This window comes from Doryrhamphus excisus, chromosome 19 (assembly GCF_030265055.1).
Source record: "Doryrhamphus excisus isolate RoL2022-K1 chromosome 19, RoL_Dexc_1.0, whole genome shotgun sequence".
Classification (NCBI taxonomy): Eukaryota; Metazoa; Chordata; class Actinopteri; order Syngnathiformes; family Syngnathidae; genus Doryrhamphus; species Doryrhamphus excisus.
Genome location: NC_080484.1, coordinates 9,847,994 through 9,870,119, shown reverse-complemented (window position 1 = coordinate 9,870,119; position 22,126 = coordinate 9,847,994). Strand labels below are relative to the sequence as shown.

Here is a 22,126-nt window from a genome sequence, read left to right as displayed (position 1 = left end):
GAACCCGGGTTTCCTAGCTGTGAGGCCTGTACGCTAACCAACAACTGTTTCGTTATGTTTTAAAAATTAAATCAGTTCTGGCGGTGCAAGGTTGGCTGGTTGATTTTGGTTTCAATGCAGATCCAGTAGCTCTGAAGTTGGTAACCCATAACAAGATGGCGTTTGGAGCTGGTACGGGATCATGTCTACCAAGATTGAAGTGCAAACGGAATGCTCGTTGTGTTGGAGTTACAGATTCGTTTGTTTTGATAAACATTTCCACAAGCGCGATGCTCACCAGTCCAATTCATGGCAGCAACTGAAAAAAAACCTGGCATTATAGCGAAACAAAGCAAAATGGCATTCAATTAAAAAATGGCATTATATGTACTTTTCGAAAATAAAAAAAAAGTGTTTCTTTACTTTATTTGCCTTTTATTTAAGCTACAAATGTGTCACATCATTTTGCCTGACCCTGTATATAATAAGGGATTTATCGTGATAGCTTAACCAAGTCCAAGTGAGATTTGTGGGCGCTACCAACCAACCAGCCAGATGGTGTTGCATGCATTTATATTCTTGAATTTATATTTAATGTCAGGAATGACTAATTGAACATGCTAAGTGTTGCATAATTTGATATTCATGCATCAGGCTTAGGATGCAAAACAGTCAGACAGCTGTCATTTTCAAGTCAGAGGAAGCTGTCTTTTATTATGGTACCCAGCAGGCTGTTGACATGGCAACCCTTAAAAACCTGCATCGGCTGCTTCTGCACAGGCCGTGCACGAGTTGCACGAAGACAACTGTTGATTTGGTGCTTCTGCGGTTCTGAGAGATGTTGACAGTGACTCTTTGACATTGCGCCATCTGCCCTTTTTTCCCCATGTCGTGAAATAACACACAAGTACAGCCTCACCACGATCATCCTCTCCACTTTGGCGATGCCTTTCCCAAAGATGGTGCCCAGTTGATCGCCGACGCCGGCCAGCAAGAAACCAAAGAGGGGAATCCCCATTAGGGCGTAGATGATGCAGAATATCCGCCCCCCTTCTGTGTGAGGGGAGGTGTTCCCAAATCCTAGCAGAGATGAGATGTAGACAACATTAATTAATTCGACTCGACAGGAAGGCGGTATTTAATTAAAAAATGTCAGCTGTGTAAACAAGGATGGCTCTCCAGTCAAAACACAATGAGATCATTTAAAAGTGACTCAGTGTATTTAACTACACATGGGTAACAATTATTATTGTTTTAGTCTGACTAATGACGTGTGTACTGGGTTGTAATGGAGTCATCAGTCTCTAAAATACCTTCAGGGTGTCTTATAATGACTTTGGGGAGTAAAGTGAGGATTGCGTAGTCATCCCTACAACCCGCCTGGTATAGCCAGCCCGACTTGAATCAAAGTCCACAGAATAAGAGATGAGAGCGCTAGCCATCAAGCTAAATTCCTGTGTTGTCAACGGTGTGACGGTTACTTGCAGAGTCATCCCTACAACCCACCTGGTATAGCCAGCCTTACTTGAATCAAGGTCTACACAATAAGAGATGAGAGCGCTAGCCATCTAGCTAAAATCCTGTGTTGTCAAGGGTGTGCCGGTTACTTGCAGAGTCATCCCTACTACCCGCCTGCTGCAGCCAGCCCGTCTTGAATCAAAGTCCACAGAATAAGAGATGAGCGTGCTAGCCATCAAGCTAAAATCCTGTGTTGTCAAGGGTGTGACGGTTACTTGCAAAGTCATCCCTACAACCCGCCTGGTATAGCCATCCTTACTTGAATCAAGGTCCACAGAATAAGAGATGGGAGCGCTAGCCATCTAGCTAAAGTCCTGTGTTGTCAAGGGTTACTCGCAGAGTCATCCCTACTACCCACCTGGTGCAGCCAGCCCGACTTGAATCAAGGTCCACAGAATAAAAGATGAGAGCGCAAGCCATCTAGCTAAAAGCCAGGGCTTTTCAACTCGATTCCCTGCTGGAATTCGTCACACTTACCCCCCAAACCTCACTCTCATCCGGGTCAAGGCACCATTGTAACCCACCTGGTCCAACCAACCCTGCTTGAACAAAGCACTAGCCATCGAGTTAAAGGGCATACATCGAGTTTAAAAGGCAAAGCTTTTCAACTGCTGACATCTGTGACACTATACCCCCCCCCCCCTCCCCCAAACATCACTCTCATCCGGCTCAGTGCCTCAATGTAACCCAGTCCACCCTGCTCGAACCAAGGGCCACAGAAAGAGTTGAAAGCGCTAGCCATCAAGCTAAAAGCCTCAGCTGTCAACTGCAAGTCCAGAGCGGTGAGGTTTACTCACACAGCCATCAATTCATTGTGTTTCATGAGTTTATATCAGTTCTAACAGGTGGAGGTAGAAGAAATGAAGGGAGGTCAAAGTTCACCAGTAATTGCAGAGGAGAAATGATGATGTCATCATTGAGTGGCAATGAGCCATTGTGAATAAAGGGGCATTATGTAGGATTACAAAGAAAGCAAGGATGTTATTTCCTGCTGCAGAAAGCCAATTTGATTGCCATCATGATCAATACAATTGCACTGTGACTGCTTGCTTATAATTGACTGCATTTTGAAGCACTCTTTAAAACATCTTCATTCTCTTCCCCCTCCAGAGGCTGAACGAGGAGAGGAAGGATGAACTGGGCTTACCGATGGTGGTGATGACAGTTCCCGCAAAGAAAAAGGATGAGCTGAGGTCCCACAGGCTCGTCTGGTTGAAGGAATTTCCCGACGGGTTCACACCTGCTCGAACCGCAGAAACCACTTGCTGGAGCGAGGAAATTAAGAACAAAATAGAGAGGAACAACAATAGATTGACGGCCGTTATTAGTGCATGTGCAGAAGATTGGCAGTGTGCATCAATTCTCACAAGGGTGAGTTGACAGCTGATGCAAACATCCAAGCACAGCTAATTACAAGCATGTCAAGTGTATTATGTAACTTTCTTGCTTTTCTTCATATAATAAGGAGAAGATGATCTAAACCCATACAGTACAGGGATTGTACTGTATGTATGTATGCATGTATATAGACTATATGCTATTCCAGTTGTAATGACTAAATACACCAAGGAACGTCTGTGTCAATACAGGTCGCTCCCCGCCTTAACGTAGCCCCTGTAAAAAGCGAGGATCACCTCTACGGCTAACTCTAGCCGGACTATCCTGATACACAAAATCAATAGTGAGACTGAATACAAAGCGATAGCTCCAGGGAGGCGGCACACACAAATCCACGTTCTCTCTCTTTATAATGAAGAGAAGACATTCCTCTGTGTGCATGAAAGCTTTTTTTTTTCTTTTTCAAACGAGAGAGAAATAAATATACAACCAATTATGGCGCCTCGGGTTCACATTGATGCAACTAAATGAGAGCTCTGAAAAGGCAACTTATCATTATTGAATATATTCATTCATTCTTTCATTTTCTACTGCTTATCCTCAAGGGTCGCGGTGGGTGCTGGAGCCTATCCCAACTGTCTTTGTGCGAGAGGCGGGGTTATTGAATATTTTAAAATGGAAAAATTGGATTTGGGACTACAATTCAATCCATCATTAACGACTTGAATTTACACTTTCTTTCCTCCAATGTATGGTAAAACTATACATTTTAATACCGTCTATTAAAATTCATATTTTATACATGCATTTTAATGCATCAAATCATGAGAAGACTTCAAATGTAATCGTCATAAAGAGTGTGGGCTATCTTATTTAATTATGGTTACCATACTGAAACTATGACTGTTTGTTGTGGTTTTTATGTAGAAATAGCGCCTTCAAATGTCCCACCCTACCTTGACCAGATCCTCCAGCTCTGAGGAGTTGACACAGGCGTGCACGGCCAAGAACTCCAGCTTCTCCGCAAGGATGGCCAGTTTCTGGGAGCTCTCGTGCGGCTGCTCCAGTTCCCGGAACACCGTGGCGCCGATGATGAGATACAGCACAACCAGGAAGAAGATGGCCGACACGGTTTTCCACCTCATGACGGTGGTGCGGGTGTCACACTCGTCGTCGTCCGGGCACGTCAGCACCACCGGCTTGGCCGAGAACGACAAGCGGGGCTTGGAGTTCTGGGCGGCGGACTTAGGGTCAAGGAGGTCAGGTGCGGCCACTGGGGGGACGGAACTGATTAATAATGTGGATCAATTTATCATCCATTAATGGACACTCTGCCACACCAGATGGTGCTTTTTCTTCTATATTTCATACAGAGCAGTGATTTTTTTTTCTCGTAAATTTCCAACTTCATTCTTGTAATATTACCACTTTCTCTCATAAATTTATGACTTGATTTCTGTAACATTAACAGCGTTTTGTCATAAATTTCCCACTTTATTCTCATAATATTATGAGTTATTTGTCGTAAATTCACAACTTTATTCTCGTAATATTAACATTTTTTCTTGCAAATTTCCAACTTTATTTCTGTAATTTTTGTTGTACATGTAAACAACTTTCATTCATGTAATATTATATGACTATTATAAATTTACAACTTTCTCATAATATTATGAGTTACTTGTTGTAAATTTGCCACTTTATTCTCGTAATATTAACATTTTTTCCTCGCTAATTTCCAACTTTATTTCTGTAATTTTTGTCATACATGTACAACTTTGTTCATGCAATATTATGACTTTATTGTAAATTTACGACTTTACTTGTAATATTACAATTTTTTCTCATAAATTTACAACTTTATTTCTAGATATACTTTATTTTTTTCTCTCGATATAGCCCTAATACTCTGTCGGACCTAGCAACAATTGGCCTGACAAAAAAAAGTCAAATTATTAAGTTTTAGAATACTCCTGGATCATTTTTGTCATCTGTAGCATTTAATAAATATATTTATTTCAAATATATGCATAAGATATATATATATATATATATATATATATATATATATATTTATATATATATATAAAGATTTCAAAAAACATACTGGGGTTTGTCAATTTTCCTTATATTTCCTGGAAGGTCTCGATACACCCAAATGCACTTCCAGCTTGTAATACTACATGTAATGTTGCATAACCCTTTTAATATTTAATATGACTGTGGCTTATTAATATGACAGCCACAATGGAGCAGGTTACACATGCTTTTACTGCAAATATAACCTATACTGCACACTGCTGTGCACTAGAGCTTGTTGCTATTAGGTGGCAAGAGTATGAAGGAGACTGAATGGAAGCTCATTAAATGTTAAAATATTGATAAAATAAACCAAGCCTTAGCTTGCAACTGTGGTTGCAATTGCATAACCCTAACAGCTCATACTAAAATATGCAAATCAAATAAAACATGAAATAAAAATCATAAAATGAATGAATCATTTAAATGTTATATAATGGAATAAAAACCATAAAAATGAAATTAAACTTCTCATAAGATCATATTAATATTATATTAAGAAGTTGCCTCATGCATATGTATGTAAACATAGAAATGCAAGATGCCACCAAAAAAAAGTTATAACAATTAAAATGGGTAATTCTAGTAAATCTCCATTGAGCATCCTTCCCTCATGGTGCAAACATGTGAAATGATTGCAGCTTGGTGGCAAATAATTTTCTGGCACTTACTTCTCTACCATCTCCTCTCTCTTGTGCTCCCGCCTCGACAGATCTTATCCAAGAAAGTGTCTCCCTTCCTTCGTTACAGGAGTTGGTGACGATGCTTGCCTCCTCGGAGGGACGTGGGCGCGCTCCACATGGCTCCAGCGTGCAGCCTCCAGCATTGGGGAGAAAAATCCACCCAGGACATGCTGTTCCAAACCTGCTAGACACGCCGAGGTGATGCGTAAAGCAAGCGAATGTTACCCGTGAAATCTCTGCAGGTGTTGCGATGAAGCATGGTGGATCTAGTGGTGGGTGGGTACTTGCAAACCCGTCTGAACGTGCGAATTGGAGAGAGTGGGAGAGAGAGAGAGGGCGACTGAGAGACCGGAGCAACTTCGCACTGCAATTAAGATACTGCAAGGTAAAAGGCAGTGAGCTCCGATTCAACAATTGTCTCAAAATGTTTGTCAGTTTTCACACTTCAGTCTTCACTATAGTCCGAAAAACATTGAACGCACCAGGTTTGGCATAGCTTACGAATAGCATAGCTGCTATGTTATCAAACCGTAATGGAGAACGAATGACGGTCACTTGTGTTTATTTACTTTTATTCGTTGTAAGGAGACAAGTTTAATCGGACAGCATATATATATATATATATATATATATATATATATATATATATATATATATATATAGCAAATAAATATATAGTAAATGGAGCGCTAAAGCAAAATTGAGACTGTGGAATGCAGGTACATCAACAGGTAAGCTAACATTAGCATAAAAAAAGTTAGCAATGACAAACCTCTCAACCTCTCGTAGTCGTCACTACCACATCATATGGTATTGACCACGAATATTGTTTTGGAAAATATACAATATTTAATAGTTAATAGTGTCATGTTGGGTCGAGTAGGTACTATAGGAAAAAGGGTCAGTTGGCAGTGGCAGCCAATATAAGATGCATCAACGCCACCTACAGGACTGGAGTTGAACAGTATCACCCAGTATGTTTCACATTTATGTGGACAAGAAAATAAACCTGGTGAGATTTGTCCAGTGTTCACGCTGATTTTTGGTCATAGGAAAACTGAAAACTATGCAGTAAAAGTAATAGGACGTTATTGGGAAGCTTTATTTCTATTTTTAAAGAGCACCATTGTCACACACAAGAGGTAGAGGCACATTTCCTCTTAGATATTTGCAATTTATGCGTTCCTTTTGCTATCACTGGTCCATGTATGTGCAGTACATGCAGTCTGTGGTATATTGAATTAAACAAATGGATAAGTGGAGAGAATTAAAGAGCATATTTTGGTCAGATGTTGACCACGGATTGGGATTTTTGTCAAATTTTATTACGAGTTGTGAGATCAGCTGTGACTTCTGATTTTATTGATCATATTTGCCAAAAGAACAACTGATGCTAATTGAATTGTCTGACACGGGCGCCACTTTGCCTTTGGTTCTTTGACACCAACACGTAAGGACAACATATTACTACCCTGTTTCTGCTTATTGTGGGTAAGACTTGAAATAATATAAAGTCAAATATCCTTTAGTTCTACTGGATGTTAATCCTCAGGGGGTCTGATGCAGTTTGTTTGCGGTATTTCTTTTAATCCCAAGAGCTTTTCTTCCCGTAATATACTTTCTTTATGGCTGTTATTGTTTATATTTGTGTGTAGTTTTGTCAGTGACTCTTGAGAGTGATTTGTTGTTGTTACACAGACACTCTCTGGCAGCAGCATCTATTAAAACTGATATTGCTAAGATAAAAAAACAACTAGTAGCAACTGGCTGGTCTGCCTCAGAGAGACAACTAATAAATCATGCAAGCATAAATAGCAGCGAGAAAACCAATAACTTTAAAAGACATTAAAGTAACATGACTCATCCACTCAGTAATGTAGTGTAATATTCAAACAGCCTTAGATAGTAATTAAATAGACTTCATTATACATTGTTTTACAATCATAGCTGCTTCATGTGTTCCCACAGGAGCTCTGTGTGTGTGGGGGGGGGGCTTCATTCAAAGACCAGCTGCTCTTCTCATTTTATTACCGGTCACCTCCTGTGGTCATCTTGTCGGAAAAAGCTGAACATCACCTGGAAAGGAAGGTATGAAAATAACTATTTCATACACATACAGTCATGTGATGCTTATTTTTAGCAGAATATTCTCAATGAGACAAATTCAACAGAACCGTAAGTGGCTTTTGACTTTTGGATTGATTTTGTGTGCCTGCCTTGCTCGGCTTCCCACTGAGAAGTCGGTGTCACTTTCACTATCACAAGAACACCTCTGTATCGGGGGGGTTAATGAGGAAAAATGAAGGTGCTTGAGGGGTTTACAAGGGTATGGCTGACAGAGAGGACAAACGTTATTGCTGAGTTATGAGGCCATCTACATGAAGTATGTATGCACAGCAGGGTAGATAATGTAATGATGCTCTCACACGGGGGCCTCAGCAGCATGTCATACATGATCTTGACACGTGTGTAGGTTTATTCATTGTGCTGTTTTCAGATGCCCATCCCCCGCTTCGTTTTGTCACACTGTTGCTTTTGTATTTACTGAAGAGTGCCAAACAGCGCTGAGAGACAATCACGGACCAATCAATACGTATACCTGAGAGCTTGACTGGGGAAATCCATGGAAGTGAATTGGACTTGTCGTGTTTAACTCCCGCCATGTTATTCCCTGCAGACACAATCACCGCAACCAGCGCAGATCTTTATTTCCAGGAGAATTGCTTTGGTTTGGTTTTCTTGACATGAGAGGCCAACAGTCCTAATTGAACTCTTTTATAGATACTATATGCACCTCCTACAAATGTCTGCATTTGATGATGAATGCATTTCCAATTGGGGGGGTAGCGGTACACATAATCATGGTTCGCTGTAGGTACCTCAGTTTGAAGGTCACCATTACTTCCAATGAAAAATGGTGTAAAACCGGCGTGTTAAACTCATTTTTGTTGCAGCTGTGGCTCCCCTTAGAATGCCACTTGTAACTGTCAATATGTACAACGATAAAACTTTATGATATTATTCAAGTTTTTATTTTCAACAACAAAAAAATGCATGGAATATATTGATGATCAGTTGTATTTAGTTGTGTTTTAGGTTGTTTTTTTTGTTGTTGTTTTTTGCGCTGCAGGCAAAAAGAGGTGATGATGTAACTCCACAATAGAAGAGAACACGTTTAGTGCATTTTTAAGCCGGAAAAAAAAGTACTCACCAACCAGGAAGTGAGAAGGCATGGATTCTTGTAGTCTTTTACCCCGTAAACCTCAGGCTCACACTGAATCCGTTGCGTCTCCGGTCCTGATCTAGTTCAAAGTACCACTCACACTGACCCCGGTAGAGCACAAGAGCGCCGCCTACAGTTGTGGAGTGTAACTTTATGGCAAAATCCTGTCTGATGTAGCAAGATTAGAAAGTCGGAGTGTGTCTTTCGTACATTGTTATAAATAATCACTGAGCGTGATTTTATGCCTATTGCATAAGATGCTTTCTGCACAAGGATGCTGTTATGTGAAGTGTTGCGATTTATTAAAAAAAAAACTATAGAAGTCTCTTCTCGTCACCCTCTGGCTTTGTGTTTTATTCTCTCTCTTTATTCTTTCGAGACCCTCCAAGCAAAACTTCCCAGCAGCTCATTAAGTGCTGGATCAAGGTAGCGTGTTGATCATTAGATGTAGATCACTGAAGCCCGTCATTGTCCTCCATCCTAAATGAATGCATCTTGGGGTATGAAAGCATATCCTTCATGTAGGGAATAATACTAGAAAGGTGCTTCAAGGTGCTTGAAATTCCAGACTGTTCCACCTGAGCACTGAGCAGACATTTCTATTGCTGCCCTTTCAAGCACCACTTCAAACACCCATTGTGATACACATCACTGAGGCGACTGGCATGGGGGCTTTTAGATCTCAGGGCGCCCAGCACCGTCCATGCTCTGTCATGGCTACAGTGTTTGGCTACTAGCTATTAGGCATTGTTTTCATTAATATTTGTGTGTTTGTTGGTAAAAATGACACAAAACACTTCCAGTACAAAAGTAGTGACATTTTTCTTGGTTTAGGTCACTAATAAAGAAAACGTCAGAAGTGCAGTATAGTTTCCAAGATACAGTATTGGGTCAGAATAGGAAATGTATGCAAAAGAAGACAAAAACGGTACTTTATGAAAACATACAGTGTGTCTACAAGCCTGTCTGGCCATTCTAATACATTAATTTTAATATGCATGCATGTAGAGAAATTTCAACGATGAAATTGACTTTTTTAGATAATTATAAGCAGCTGGTGACAAACCTCCTGAAGTCCTACAAAGCCCTTGGCTGCAATATATTACTGAAAATACACTTTTTGCCTTCCCAAAGTGGAATCCTATATATGATTGCTGATTCGAAATGCATTGATTATTGCTCCCTTGCTCTGTCTTAGCTTTTCAAATGATTGCTGATTCGTGGTTGATGTTTTATTAGATGTATTATAGGTGTATTATAGATGTATTGATGTATCATTAGTCCAAAAATACTGAAAGACAAAGACTATTATTGAGACATGACATTAGATTATCATCACACTGCATGGAGCCGGCCATGGTATGTGTAACAAAAGTTCTCCTCCCATTCAGTGTGGAAGTGGTATGTCTTGACTACCGATATTACCTCCTAAAGAGTAGGAAGGGAGACAAACACCAAAGAAGAAGTCGTGCTGATGTATGTGAATGGGTCGGTATTGGAGTTCAGCGTATTTACTGGGTTCAAATGTCTTTTTGGGAGTCTGGATGTTCTTCTGTTTATTTTAGGTTAATTGGAGACTCTAAATTGCTGGTAGGTGTGAATGATTGTTTGCTCTCGCCCAAAATCAACTGGGATAGCCTCCAGGATACCCCTGTGACCCAAGTAAAGATAAGCGTCATAGAAAATGGATGGATGAACAGTAAAAATGAGAGAAAATGTAAATGTTTTCTTTGCAAGCCAATTTCAGTGTGCTCCCCTAAACGCCCTAATACAACCTCATTGGCTCAGTGTTCAATGGAGTAACATTCTAGCCTGTCTGGACTTCTAATTTCCAGCAATGTTCCACATAAAGTTAATAACGATCGTTAAATAAGGCAAAAATATGAGATAAAATGACCAATTATTCAGTCTGGTGTGACATTCATCTATGTCTGCAGTGGAGCTTTTGGTCCATTATTCATGATGAGGACAAATGGATAGTAAGACAGACAGTGAGTCAGAGAAATTGTGTCGCATCAGCATTCATTTAAAAGACAACCTTGGTTGCAAATTTGTGAAGATTCCTCCTAAGATGAAAGAAAGCGCCCGTTCCTACATTTACATCTACGTGTACACACTCTTCATAAGACACATAATTATGAGCACTAATAGCAGCTATTTAGCAGAGACACATTACAGTATTTACTGTCAACATGTGATGCTCCTCGTGTGCACTTTTCAAAAGCAATTTCCTCCCGGCTGACTCACTCTTGCGTATCGATGTGACGACCCCCGCTCTTTTAGGAGTCATGCTGAGTACACAAAATGATACAAAAGCCGCTGTTGCATTTTGGAGCCTTTTGTGTGAAAGGCAGCAAGAGCGGCCATTGTTACGAAATATTGACAGATGGGGACGTCACTTTACTGTGAGGTAAAGTTGTCTAGACGTGCACATGCTGCGTTCCACGTGAAATACCGTCGTCCCTCTTTCTATCACAGTTTTTCTTAATAAATTATTGCTGTTTTGCAGTGGAATATGGCCTATCGTAAGCATTTTCAGCACAACCCATAGGGGGCGCCAAAAATGGCCGCATGTACTATCTTACATAACATCGAAGTACACTCAAACTGGATCAAAAAGCAATATGAAAAAACAGCTTCTCCTAGAATTTGCAATAGGAACAGTGTAATATCTTCTCCAAACACACTATGCCCTCAGTGCACGGGAGAGAACATCACTTTTGACTTTTACAATCACGGGGAGGACATATTTTGATGCCTGCTGTCTTTCGGGAAGACGCATGTCAGTGGAGACTTTGCACAAATCCAATTAGCCTTCTCTCTTCTTGCCGACATATAATCCTAATTGCATTGTGGAATATTGATTTAATTACAGTATGTTTGTCTTGTCTTGCTTGTGTGGAGCTGCGACTGCTGGTCCTTCTATTCAGACAAGACTTGAGGAATGTGTCATCAATTGGGGATGGGGTAGAAAAATATTTAAAAGAGACTGACAACACCTATTATCTGTATACCAGCCACCTTGGCGACCTTCAACCTTCCATCACTGTTGTTAAAATTGCCTTCCATCATGTTACATAACATCCTCCATCAGCAGTGTCTCTTATATTTTCCACCTCTACACATGTCGAAATGGTACCCCTGAAGTCTGTAGATTTTAGTTTGGACACCCCTGTTTTAACACAGGGGCGTCAAACTGGTTTTCACTGCTTTGCAGTTATGGGTACCGGAAGAGGGCCACCTCGAGCTGTGAAACCATATTTATGTGCATTATGCTAGGACACACTTCATTATTATCATTTTTGCTTTGTGTTGTGCACAGCACATTTAAAAAAAAATGCTTAAAGAAATAATAATAATATGTACTATAATATAATTCATTTTATATTGGATTTTATTGGATTTGGAAAACAAAAATATATTTTTTACTCAATATAAATATATTTAAATACGTTCTATAAAATTAAAATAATTTTAAATGTAATATTAAAATAATTAAAAAAAACTATACAATAAAAGTAATTTAATTAAAAAATTTAAATAAAAAAATCAAACATACCGGTATATATTTTTTCTTCTTTTCTATCCCCTCCTGCTCTGGCCACTCCAAAAACATCAAACAAAGCCAAATAATACTAACATAACAGGGAAGGTGTAGCTTACACTTTTCCCTGACAGAGCAAATATGTTTAGTATGTAAGGACATCAATAATACTATCTGCCCCAATGACTGGACAGGACAAAAACTATTATTATAATGTTAAAAATATTACTATTTACAGGTTTCTGCGGGCCACATAAAATGACATGGCGGTCCTTGAGCCTTGAGTTTGACACTTGTGAATGAATCTATGAATCGATAAACAAGAAGGAGTTCGGAGGTCACTAATTAATCAAGCTCCCTCGTAAAGCATATGAATGTGCTGATGCTGCAGGCTATCTAATTGGAGCCCTCCAATCATCATAAACATGATCCTCTGACTGTGTCAGGTGACAGGAGAACAGATTGTGTGTATTTGGGCCACAGATGTTCAAGCAGCAGCATGTTTTTCATAAGACGGATGATAGCTGCATATCACGGAGCCAAAAGGATTATCAGGTAGCTTATGGCCCATGTCTGTTTTGTTAGTTTGCAAACAATGCAAACTGCTGATAGTTGGGGATTTGACTTTTGATGTCATCTATGAGTCATCTGGGCTAGCTGGCCTGCAGCGCATTTTTTAATTTGATGGATGGGTCGTTAGTCGTGGGCCACTTTGGGTCCATTTGCTGTGCATTTGGTCTGACAACTTTACAAAGGCAGTTTGGGAGCTCATTAGGTACACCTGCATCACCAAATGAGAACCTCTGCGAAGGCTATATCATCATTCTGTAGTCTCCACTCATACAGTAGACACCATTTATGTCTTATGTCTTGAATAAATACTGTATTGACCCAAATATTAGACCACCAATCTTTTGGGGCAGGAAATTAAATCATTTTCATTGGCAGATGCCCTGAATATAAGACAACCCCTTTTTTGGTACCGGAAGTGTGAATCTCAAGACACCGAATGTAAGACGAGGTAAAAAATACTTATATTCCGGCCCAACAAACACTTCCTGGTTTCCCCTAAGCCAGGGGAGCACACTTTTTCAGCCTGTAAACTACTTTTGAAAAATCCCAAAAATCGATCTATATTAATGTGCCTTGTATATGTACATCAGGGGTGTAAGTTGACCCTCATACTGTAAATTTATAAAATCTAATCGGTAAACTTTGAAACTACTATTCGATGAGCTTGCCAACCCAGTGGAAATCGCAGGACGTTATTATATATTATAGTATAACGATATGACAAAGCAGAGCAACTTAACACTCAAAATGCAAGATTAATACATAAACATGTACCAATACAATAAAATAAACCAATAAAAAGTTTCCCCATAATGCATTCATTGGTGTCTGCCGGGGTGCTGCAATGACATCAGCCTCCCTCTGGTGGACAGAGGCAGCATTGCAACGCCATCCATCCATTTTCTATACAGTGAACACTCCAATGAAATGCTTTGGTCAGACAGAATGCATTACAGGGCATCACAGGACATTGATTTCATTTTAAACTTGTATTGGTATCTACGTATATTAATGAGATATACCTGTTGAGTGTTAAGTTGCTGTGTGCTGAGTTTAGTGTTTTTTGTAAGATGACAGCGTGAGTCAGACTTATATTGAGTAATGACCTCTTGCAATTTCCAATGGGCTGATAAGTTTGTGGTGATTGATGTGGACTTGTAGTCCGGTGTCTGGTGCCGGTATATATATATATATATAGATGCCAGGCCCGGCATCTATGAAGTGGAAATGTTCATCAAGACTATTCTATAGTCTATAAGTTTATTTAAGCGAGTATGTGATCGCTAGAGCTTTTAAGTAAGGTGATGATTCTACTGCTGCTGGAAAATAGGGGGAAAAAAAGCCAATAAAAACTTGGAATGGTCCTCGCTTAGGCGGGAGGTGGAATTCTGGCAGGGGAGGTCTGATTACACATTACCAGGCTGCATAATGGCACGCTGAATATGCACTCACACACACACACACTCCTACACACACACTTACACACATTCCACGGTTCTGTATGCAAATGAGAGAAAGCATGTGATTACTAAAGACGTGGGCGTGTAAAGCTCAAAGTTAAAAGGAAGTGAGATTGACAGGGGGGGGGGTGCAAGTAGGCTTTGATGCAGACATATAGGATGGGGGGGGGGGTATTGTGAGAAATGCATCCTTTGCTGTCAAGGTGTCATATCTCACCTGTATACTGCCAAGTCCTTTTCATCCTGCTATGTACTGTGTGTGTGTGTGTGTGTGTATATATATATATATATATATATATATATATATTTATTTATTTATTTTTTACTCTCATCCGAGCGCATCTGAAACGCTTTCCCCTTGCACCTCCCCTTATTAACCCCCCCTTCATGCCCATGCTGGGGTGTTGCCATGGTTACCAAGGCACTGTCGGGACAAAATGTAATTTATGACTGGGCACTGGATGTCAGCGCTCACAGTATTATGCCAGTTAGTTTGCACAACTTTTTCATTACATTTATGCATGTCAATTTAAACATGATTTACAAGATATATGGTGGTTTATAGTAGTACAAATATATAGTTATGTTTATAGTGTATGCAGGGAAAGATGTTGCACAATTCAATTCAACACGTCCGAAAAGGAGTAGGAAGAAGCAGAGTAGAGTAGTACAGTAATGTAATGGAGTCCTTCTAAGCCTCATGGGAAAATATAATAATACACACTCAGCAACAAGCCTGCACTGCTGTGCTAATTCAGTGTGAATAACTGTGACTTATCTCAGCATATTTAGTCACAATACATTCATTTACCCGCCAGCTGATGGCCACAATTCTGTCAGCCGTGCGTCATTATCACAGGCGGCCCGCCATGTCGAGAACATGAGACGGGAACAAAGCGCACCAAGGACACTTTGCACCAAAAACACAACTTTTTTTAGTACATACGTGTGCTTAATGCTGCGGTGACCAAAGTGTGGCCGAAATACATAACAAGAATAATAAAACATTTTTTTAAAAAAACTAGTAAAATTGGCAAAATCAGCAGTAATTTTAAAAGTATACATTTTTAAAAATCATTTTATGAAAATAATGTTGTGATTTTGTTAGAAAGAAATGTGATAATTTTAGAAACATACAGTTCTAATTATTGATGTTATATATGAAGTTGTATTATTATGAGAAACAAGCCAAAACAAAATAAAGTATTTTTGGAAAATGTGTAGTATTACGGGTATAAAGTCAAAATATTATAGCTCGAAAGCCATAGTAATGAGAAGAAAATTTCCAAGAAGAACGTTGAAATAGAAAATTGAAAATACAGCAGTAATTTAAATATATTAAATTTAATATATCAACTGAAAAAGTTGTGTTCTAATGATAAAACAAGTCCCAATTTTACAATATAAAACACCTAATATGAGTGATAAATCACATTATTTTAATAGCTTCTGAAATATTAAAGAAAAAATACTTTATTAAGGTGGAATATTATGAGAAACAAACAATTCTGAAAATAAAACCAAAATATTATGAGACTTAAGTCATAATATTTGGACAATAAACTATATAAAGATTATTTAAGAATGGAAAATATATATTTTTAAAAACAGGAAAAGTGGGGGAAAAAGACACAAGACTGAAATTGATACAAATAAAATGTTTTTTCACTGATTTTTATTATGATAATGTAAATAATAACATCATTTTCTCAGTGCATTAACCGCATTTGGCGGTAAATGTGTGCTGTGTTGTGATGTATGTGTCCTCCTCTCTCAATCATCAGAAGGAGCAGGCAGTCCGCCACCCTGGACAATGCGGTTGACGTCATGGGAGGAATAGGTCGTTCATGAAACGTTGGGAGATCTCACGGTGCTGATGGAGACGCAACACATGCTGTGAAGGTGGATGTCTCCATAACTGCTGCCATAACACGTCACGGTACGCTAAACACAGATCATTCGCGAGGAGCAAATCGGCGTTATGGATGCATATTTCAGAATGTGTCATGTGTTAGCATTCATCCCAACTTTCAGGATTTCCTGGCTGGAAAATGGTAATGTCAGCCAAGTTGTTATTATTGTACCTTTTCCCAGAAGAGCCTACAAATCTCAGTCCCAGGTCCCCAAAATTAATCTCTGGGGCCTTAACCAGATAGCCAAGCCAGCTCATGGACCAACCAGTAAAGTGAGAGCTTTCCATCCTTCCCCCAGATATAATGTTGCCTGTCTATGATATCAGTGGTCAACACGCTTTTATACTTTTATGGATAAACAAGCATTTAAGCTTTTGTTTATTGAGTATGATTATGTATTCTGTATAAGCAGAGATTAGATGTGCCCACTAATAATAATGCTATAGTTTGTGGTTCAAAAGCACTCACAGCAACGTCAGAGATGAACAAAGTTGCACTCTGGCGCCATCGTGTGGCTGTAAAGATTTCCACACTTGCTGCACGTTAGCACATCTGTCTGTATCACTGCATTAAAGGAGCTATTCAACATGCAGCCATGGTACAGTACGGCTAATGGGCTATCAAATGGCGGCGTCTTTGGCAGTGTTCTCCAAGTATAGGCAGAACTAACAGCTTGGAGCCGTAATAGGATAAGCATCCATCATACTCCCACTCACCTGGACCCTTGTTAGCACATAGCTTCTCTGCATAGGAGCTGGGGAATAACATGGAATATTGAATCAATGAACATAATTCAATTATTTTCATTCTGAGGTTTGTTTATATTAACATATTTGGATTATCATAACATCCATTTTCAATATGATTAGATTTCTTGAATATGATTTTTGTAAGTCACATTTGGACAATCTTGAAAGTGATAAGTATATCGGACAGATCAAGGGTTTTAACGTCAAACAGTTGATGAATTGAAAAGCCTGGGAATGTTTCTGCTGGTTCTCCCATGATTTCCTCTCTCTCACTCCCCCTGAATCCTCTTACAGGTGGATTATGGGACTAAGATGTCTCGGGAAAGTAAAGCAAAGCAAGCCGCACACAGAGGGGAGAGTGATACCAACCAGAAAGAGAAGTGTACCATGGAGACAACCCCTCAGCCAAAAGTGGGCCGGGGACAGGGTTGGAGTTCATCTGGCACCAAGGTCAGTAAACATTTAGCTTTTTCATCAAAAACGTCAAATATGACATTGCTGTCTCACCGCAGGCCGAGCTAGTCGGGCCTCACCTGCGGAAGACGCGGGACCTGTAACCAGCAGCCATGTCCAGCCCTAACCTTCCTCGATGGGGGGTGTGCTCGGCGCTCTGTGCCTTCACGGTGCTCCTTTCGGGAGCTACGGGGGACCGGGTCAATGCCACCACGCCGCGCAATGGCGGGGGCACCCAGTGTGGGGAGTACACCAACCAGGTAAGGACGCCGTTTACATCGGTCGCAGCCCAATGTGGCCGGCGAGTGGAGGTGATGCTGCTTTTAATTGGTTTATTTTCTTTTCATTTATCTAATAGGGCCAATGCGGTTTAATCTGTCAGGGCACACATGATGAAAACACACTTTTATTTACTAGTTATTCATAAAGTAGTATTAATAACAATAGCTATCTTACAAGCTAATTGAATAATAACATGTACATGCTCCATAATCATCATCATGCTCTATATTTTTATTATTTTAAAGCAATTTTATTTAGTAATCATAAGAATTTCTGTAATGCAAGCTCATTTATTAATAATAAAAATAATATGTACATTTATGTATACTATTCTACACTGACTATGTGTATTATTCACAATTTTTATTTTTAAAAATGTTTTGTTTGTTGTATTATTTTCCTTACTGTTGTTACATCCTTTAGTAGTTGTAATGCAAGCTCATATATTAAAAATAAAAATATGTACATTTATGTATACTATTCTACACTATGTATATTATTCACAATTTTTATTTTTAATACAAATGTTTTGTTTTGTTGTATTATTTTCCTTACTGTTGTTACATCATTTAGTAGTTTCTACAATTTTAATTAATCATGATGATTACGCTTTATTTTATTTTTTTACATTTTATATACATTTGTTTTTTCTTTTTTTTTTTTACTTTGTTACCGGGTAGAAAGTTGTGGCTAGTTATCATGCTTGTCTTGACACAGGAGTGAGTCTAATAAAAAAAAAAACGGAGCATGAAATAAGGCAATCCAACACAAATAGCATGCATAATGACTCCATGGACCTTCTCCCGTGGGCGTGCAGGTGATGGAGGACGGCATGTGCCGACTGGTTGCCACGCTACCCCAACTGGACGAGCAGAGGTGCCCTGACATGTTCCGCTGCACGGATGAGGTGTCCTACTGGCTGCACGAGAACGAGGAGAGGAAGCAGCAGATCGTGGCTTTGAAGGAGACCATCTCGGAGCTACAGGAGGAGCTGAGGAACCACCGGCATCGCCTCAAGGTCTTCGAGCTGCAGGTGACGCTTCTAGTTTGGAGTGAGAGGTGTGTTGTGTTTGTGTGTGTTTGACTTGTAAGGACATATAATATGATTGTAGCAAGTGCTATTGCGATAATGTCCTTAGGCTGCCTTCGCTACACCTACTACTACCATGTCCTTGACCTTGGTAACTTAACAGGATTAGGCGTCCTTCTCCACCACGTGTTGCCTCATGCGCCATGATCCACTGAGCCAATAGGCAGAGACAGCCAAAGGTGGACTAATGTGATATGTATGTTGCACACAGGGCCGCGGGCTACGCAGCAACGGGAGCTGGTATCGTCCCATCTTGGGATAACTCATTCACCACGCCCGTTTGTCCTGCACAGCACCAGCGGACCTTGTTAACGTTACGATTCCCAACAGTATCTAACGAGCGTGTGCTTTCAGCATGAAGACAAGAGCCATTTTAACGCCACCTTGGAGCGACGTTTTCACGACCTGGAGGTGCACTACGCCGAGGCCAGCACCTTGCTGCATCTGCAGGGCACCCTCATCCTAAACTTGCAGGTATCAGCCCATATCTGTTTCTTCTTGTGAGGCACAAAGAGGTGATGATGCAACTCCACAGTAGAAGAGAGCATGTTTGGTGTAGAGCCGACGTCATAAGGATGCTCATCTGCTGTATTCCTAGTTTGACTTTCTTTTACGTGTGCGTCCATTTACTTCCAGAACGAAGTTCACAATCTCACCCTGCTGGTGGAGAGAGTTAAGAGGAGTCCTGGCTGTTTGATCAACATCGTCCGTCCCAACCCTCTCATGAGCTCCCACGAGGCCTTGCATCCAGGTAGGAGAAATGCAAAAGTACCACAGTCTTCCAGCAGAGGGTGCTAAAAACCTTGTATTGCTGCCCACCTGGTCATTTGTTGTTGTTGGTTCCTCAGAAATCCAGCACATGAGGAACTGCCCTATAGACTGTGCATCCATCTACTACAATGGAGTCAGGAGGTCAGGCTTATACACTGTGGTGCCATCGCTAGCGGCCATGCCTGTGGAGGTCTACTGTGATATGGACACAGATGGTAAGTCACGTTGACGGACCAACAAACCTCCACAAGAGGCTGGAAGTATAACAGGAAACAGAAAAGCTAAATTTCAGCTTCATCCTTGCATTGTGTACCCTTTGGCCCATCATTCATAATCCTTATGTGAAACATGAACACATATGTCACTCTTTTCTGTGCATTATAACATCAGAAAACAAGTTAATATGAGCTAGCTAACAACGGATGTCATAGGAAATACCTATTTTGATGCTACGCCCGCACTAAAAAACAGTGTTCCATTTCCATAACTTACTTGTATATTAACCAAGCTACAGTGATTGTATTATTATTGTAGCATCTGACAGGAAAAACTATTTAGAACACGACGCCTCGCTAACTGCAAGTCTCAACAAGATGCTCGTTTGCCGTCAGCACATCTTGTGCTGGAAGATACAGCCATCCCAATAAGATTGGACATCATAAATTGTCGCCGATGTTGACAAAACTAGTATAAGTATGTGCATCAATGCACCGACAAAAGAAGTTTGGGTAGGGTTTTAAATAATCAAAATATGGCGGGATGTGTTCTTGCATGATCACCGCATGTACCAAACCATGCGATGTTGTTAGGTTTTATTTCTTTCGTTAGGGCTTCATAGTCAAAATAGCTGTTGTTAGCTAGCTCATATTAACTAGTTTTCTTGTGTGGATCGGCATTAATTCCCAGTGTCCCATCATTTCTGAACTTCTCCATCTTGCATTCTTGGTTTTTGTGCAACAGGTGGCGGTTGGACGGTGATCCAGCGACGGTTAGATGGCTCGGTGAGCTTCGACCGCAGCTGGAGGGAGTACAGGCACGGCTTCGGCGACCTGCACTCCGAGTTCTGGCTGGGTAACGACCACATCCACGACCTGAGCACGCAGGGCGACTACAGCCTCCGCGTAGACCTGGAAGACTGGAGCAACAAGCACAAGCATGCGGTGTATCAGAGCTTCAGGTGGGCGTCGTCACGCAAAGAACGTTTAAACAAGAGACATTGGTGCCGTAGAGTACGCTTGTTATCTTGTTGCACAGTATAGAAGATGAGGAGCATCGGTACCGTCTCCACGTGTCGGGCTTCAGCGGCACCGTGCAGGACTCGTTCGGGTGGTACCACGACAAGCAGAGCTTCAGCACACCCGACAGCGGTGACATCTGTGCTGAGATTTCGCATGGCGGATGGTGGTACAGTCAGTGCTTCTATGCTCATCTTAATGGCGTCTACTACAGGGTAAAAGCCTAAAACACCTCCATGACTTAACAACACCATGAGTGACAATATGACACCTGTGTATGTCCTGCAGGGAGGCCATTACACACCTAAAGGTCGAGGTCACCTGGGTCCTGATGGGATAGTCTGGCACTCATGGAGAGACTCGGACTATTATTCCCTTCGCAAAGTCAGCATGATGATCCGACCCCGCACCTTCCGGAAGCGTTTGTCTCCGTAAAGCGTCGTCAACCGTGACACCATTGATTGTACGGTAATGCAGATCTCAATAGACCGACTGTGGACTATTTTTATACTGCATCTTTTTGGACATACTTTTGCGTTATTTCTGGGTAATTGTCTATGGCGGCAGCATGGAAAGTGAATGTATTTTGTACTTTTATTTTCTACCTCTAGATAGTTGTGCTTTTTAAGAAATATTTTTATTAGCAAATAGAAAAAAAAAAACACAGATCCAAAGAAATGATTTTAAATTAAAATTGAACACAACTACTAATAAAGGAGTGCGACTGAAATAATTATAATGCGATTATTATTGTAGGAAACTGGTTTAGGTCGCCATCTGCAGAGGCATGGCCATTGGTGGCCGAGGCATATATTTCATTCATTCATCATGAATGAATGAAATGTATTTTAGGACTACCCAAAATGGCACTCCGACCCCGAGGGGTGCATGACAGAAGATCACTGAGGACCAAAGTTACTTGCATACCCCCCTAAAAATGGAGGTGGTCCATGTAACACTTTGACCCTCAAGGGATGCTGTGTCCTGCTTTGAACCTGAAGAGACATAAATGCACTCTCGGACTTGTAGTATCCTTACATGGCTATTGCATAATACCCATCTGCAATACATGCGATATTCCAGTAATGGTTCCTTATTACAGTATCACTTCTTTAAAGCATTTCACACCACTTCAATTGCTGTGGACTTTACTATCCAGCTGCACCTGAAGCTAAATCCTCGTGCAGGCTTAAAAGGACCCCTTTCACTACCCCCCCCCCCCCCCCCACCTCACTA

At 40.6% G+C, this 22,126-nt stretch overlaps 2 protein-coding genes and 1 long non-coding RNA gene across 7 annotated transcripts in view; 2 read left to right on the top strand and 1 right to left on the bottom strand.

The window, feature by feature from the left end:
- The window catches only part of LOC131106877 (uncharacterized), a 13,472-nt gene extending 8,812 nt beyond the window's left edge, over positions 1–4,660 (top strand). The window contains exons 4-5 of one of the 3 annotated variants that reach the window (XR_009120159.1): positions 2,608–2,868; positions 3,763–4,660. This is a non-coding gene — a long non-coding RNA (uncharacterized LOC131106877). The remainder of the gene's footprint in view (positions 1–2,607; positions 2,869–3,762) is intronic. The other 2 variants (XR_009120158.1, XR_009120157.1) reach the window with 2 other exon arrangements.
- LOC131106875 (potassium channel subfamily K member 2-like) overlaps positions 1–6,482 on the bottom strand; it is a 13,449-nt gene extending 6,967 nt beyond the window's left edge. Inside the window, exons 1-5 of one of the 3 annotated variants that reach the window (XM_058056355.1) lie at positions 6,370–6,482; positions 5,586–5,893; positions 3,792–4,122; positions 2,645–2,762; positions 899–1,059 (exon numbers count right to left, since the gene is read on the bottom strand). In XM_058056355.1, coding sequence (XP_057912338.1) covers positions 899–1,059; positions 2,645–2,762; positions 3,792–4,122; positions 5,586–5,596 — 621 coding nt within the window. In that variant the 5' untranslated portion in view covers positions 5,597–5,893; positions 6,370–6,482. Of the gene's footprint in view, positions 1–898; positions 1,060–2,644; positions 2,763–3,791; positions 4,123–5,585; positions 5,968–6,369 lie in introns of those variants that run through there. The other 2 variants (XM_058056357.1, XM_058056356.1) reach the window with 2 other exon arrangements.
- Positions 5,676–22,124, top strand: si:ch211-203k16.3 (techylectin-5B). Its single transcript, XM_058056359.1, has 12 exons — positions 5,676–5,982; positions 7,566–7,685; positions 16,182–16,336; positions 17,354–17,509; positions 17,572–17,772; positions 18,612–18,827; positions 19,239–19,358; positions 19,521–19,635; positions 19,733–19,870; positions 20,616–20,832; positions 20,910–21,105; positions 21,179–22,124. The coding sequence occupies exons 5-12, from the start codon at positions 17,626–17,628 to the stop codon at positions 21,323–21,325; spliced, it is 1,296 nt and encodes a 431-aa protein (XP_057912342.1). The 5' UTR covers positions 5,676–5,982; positions 7,566–7,685; positions 16,182–16,336; positions 17,354–17,509; positions 17,572–17,625; the 3' UTR covers positions 21,326–22,124.
- Positions 22,125–22,126: the final 2 nt, after the last annotated feature.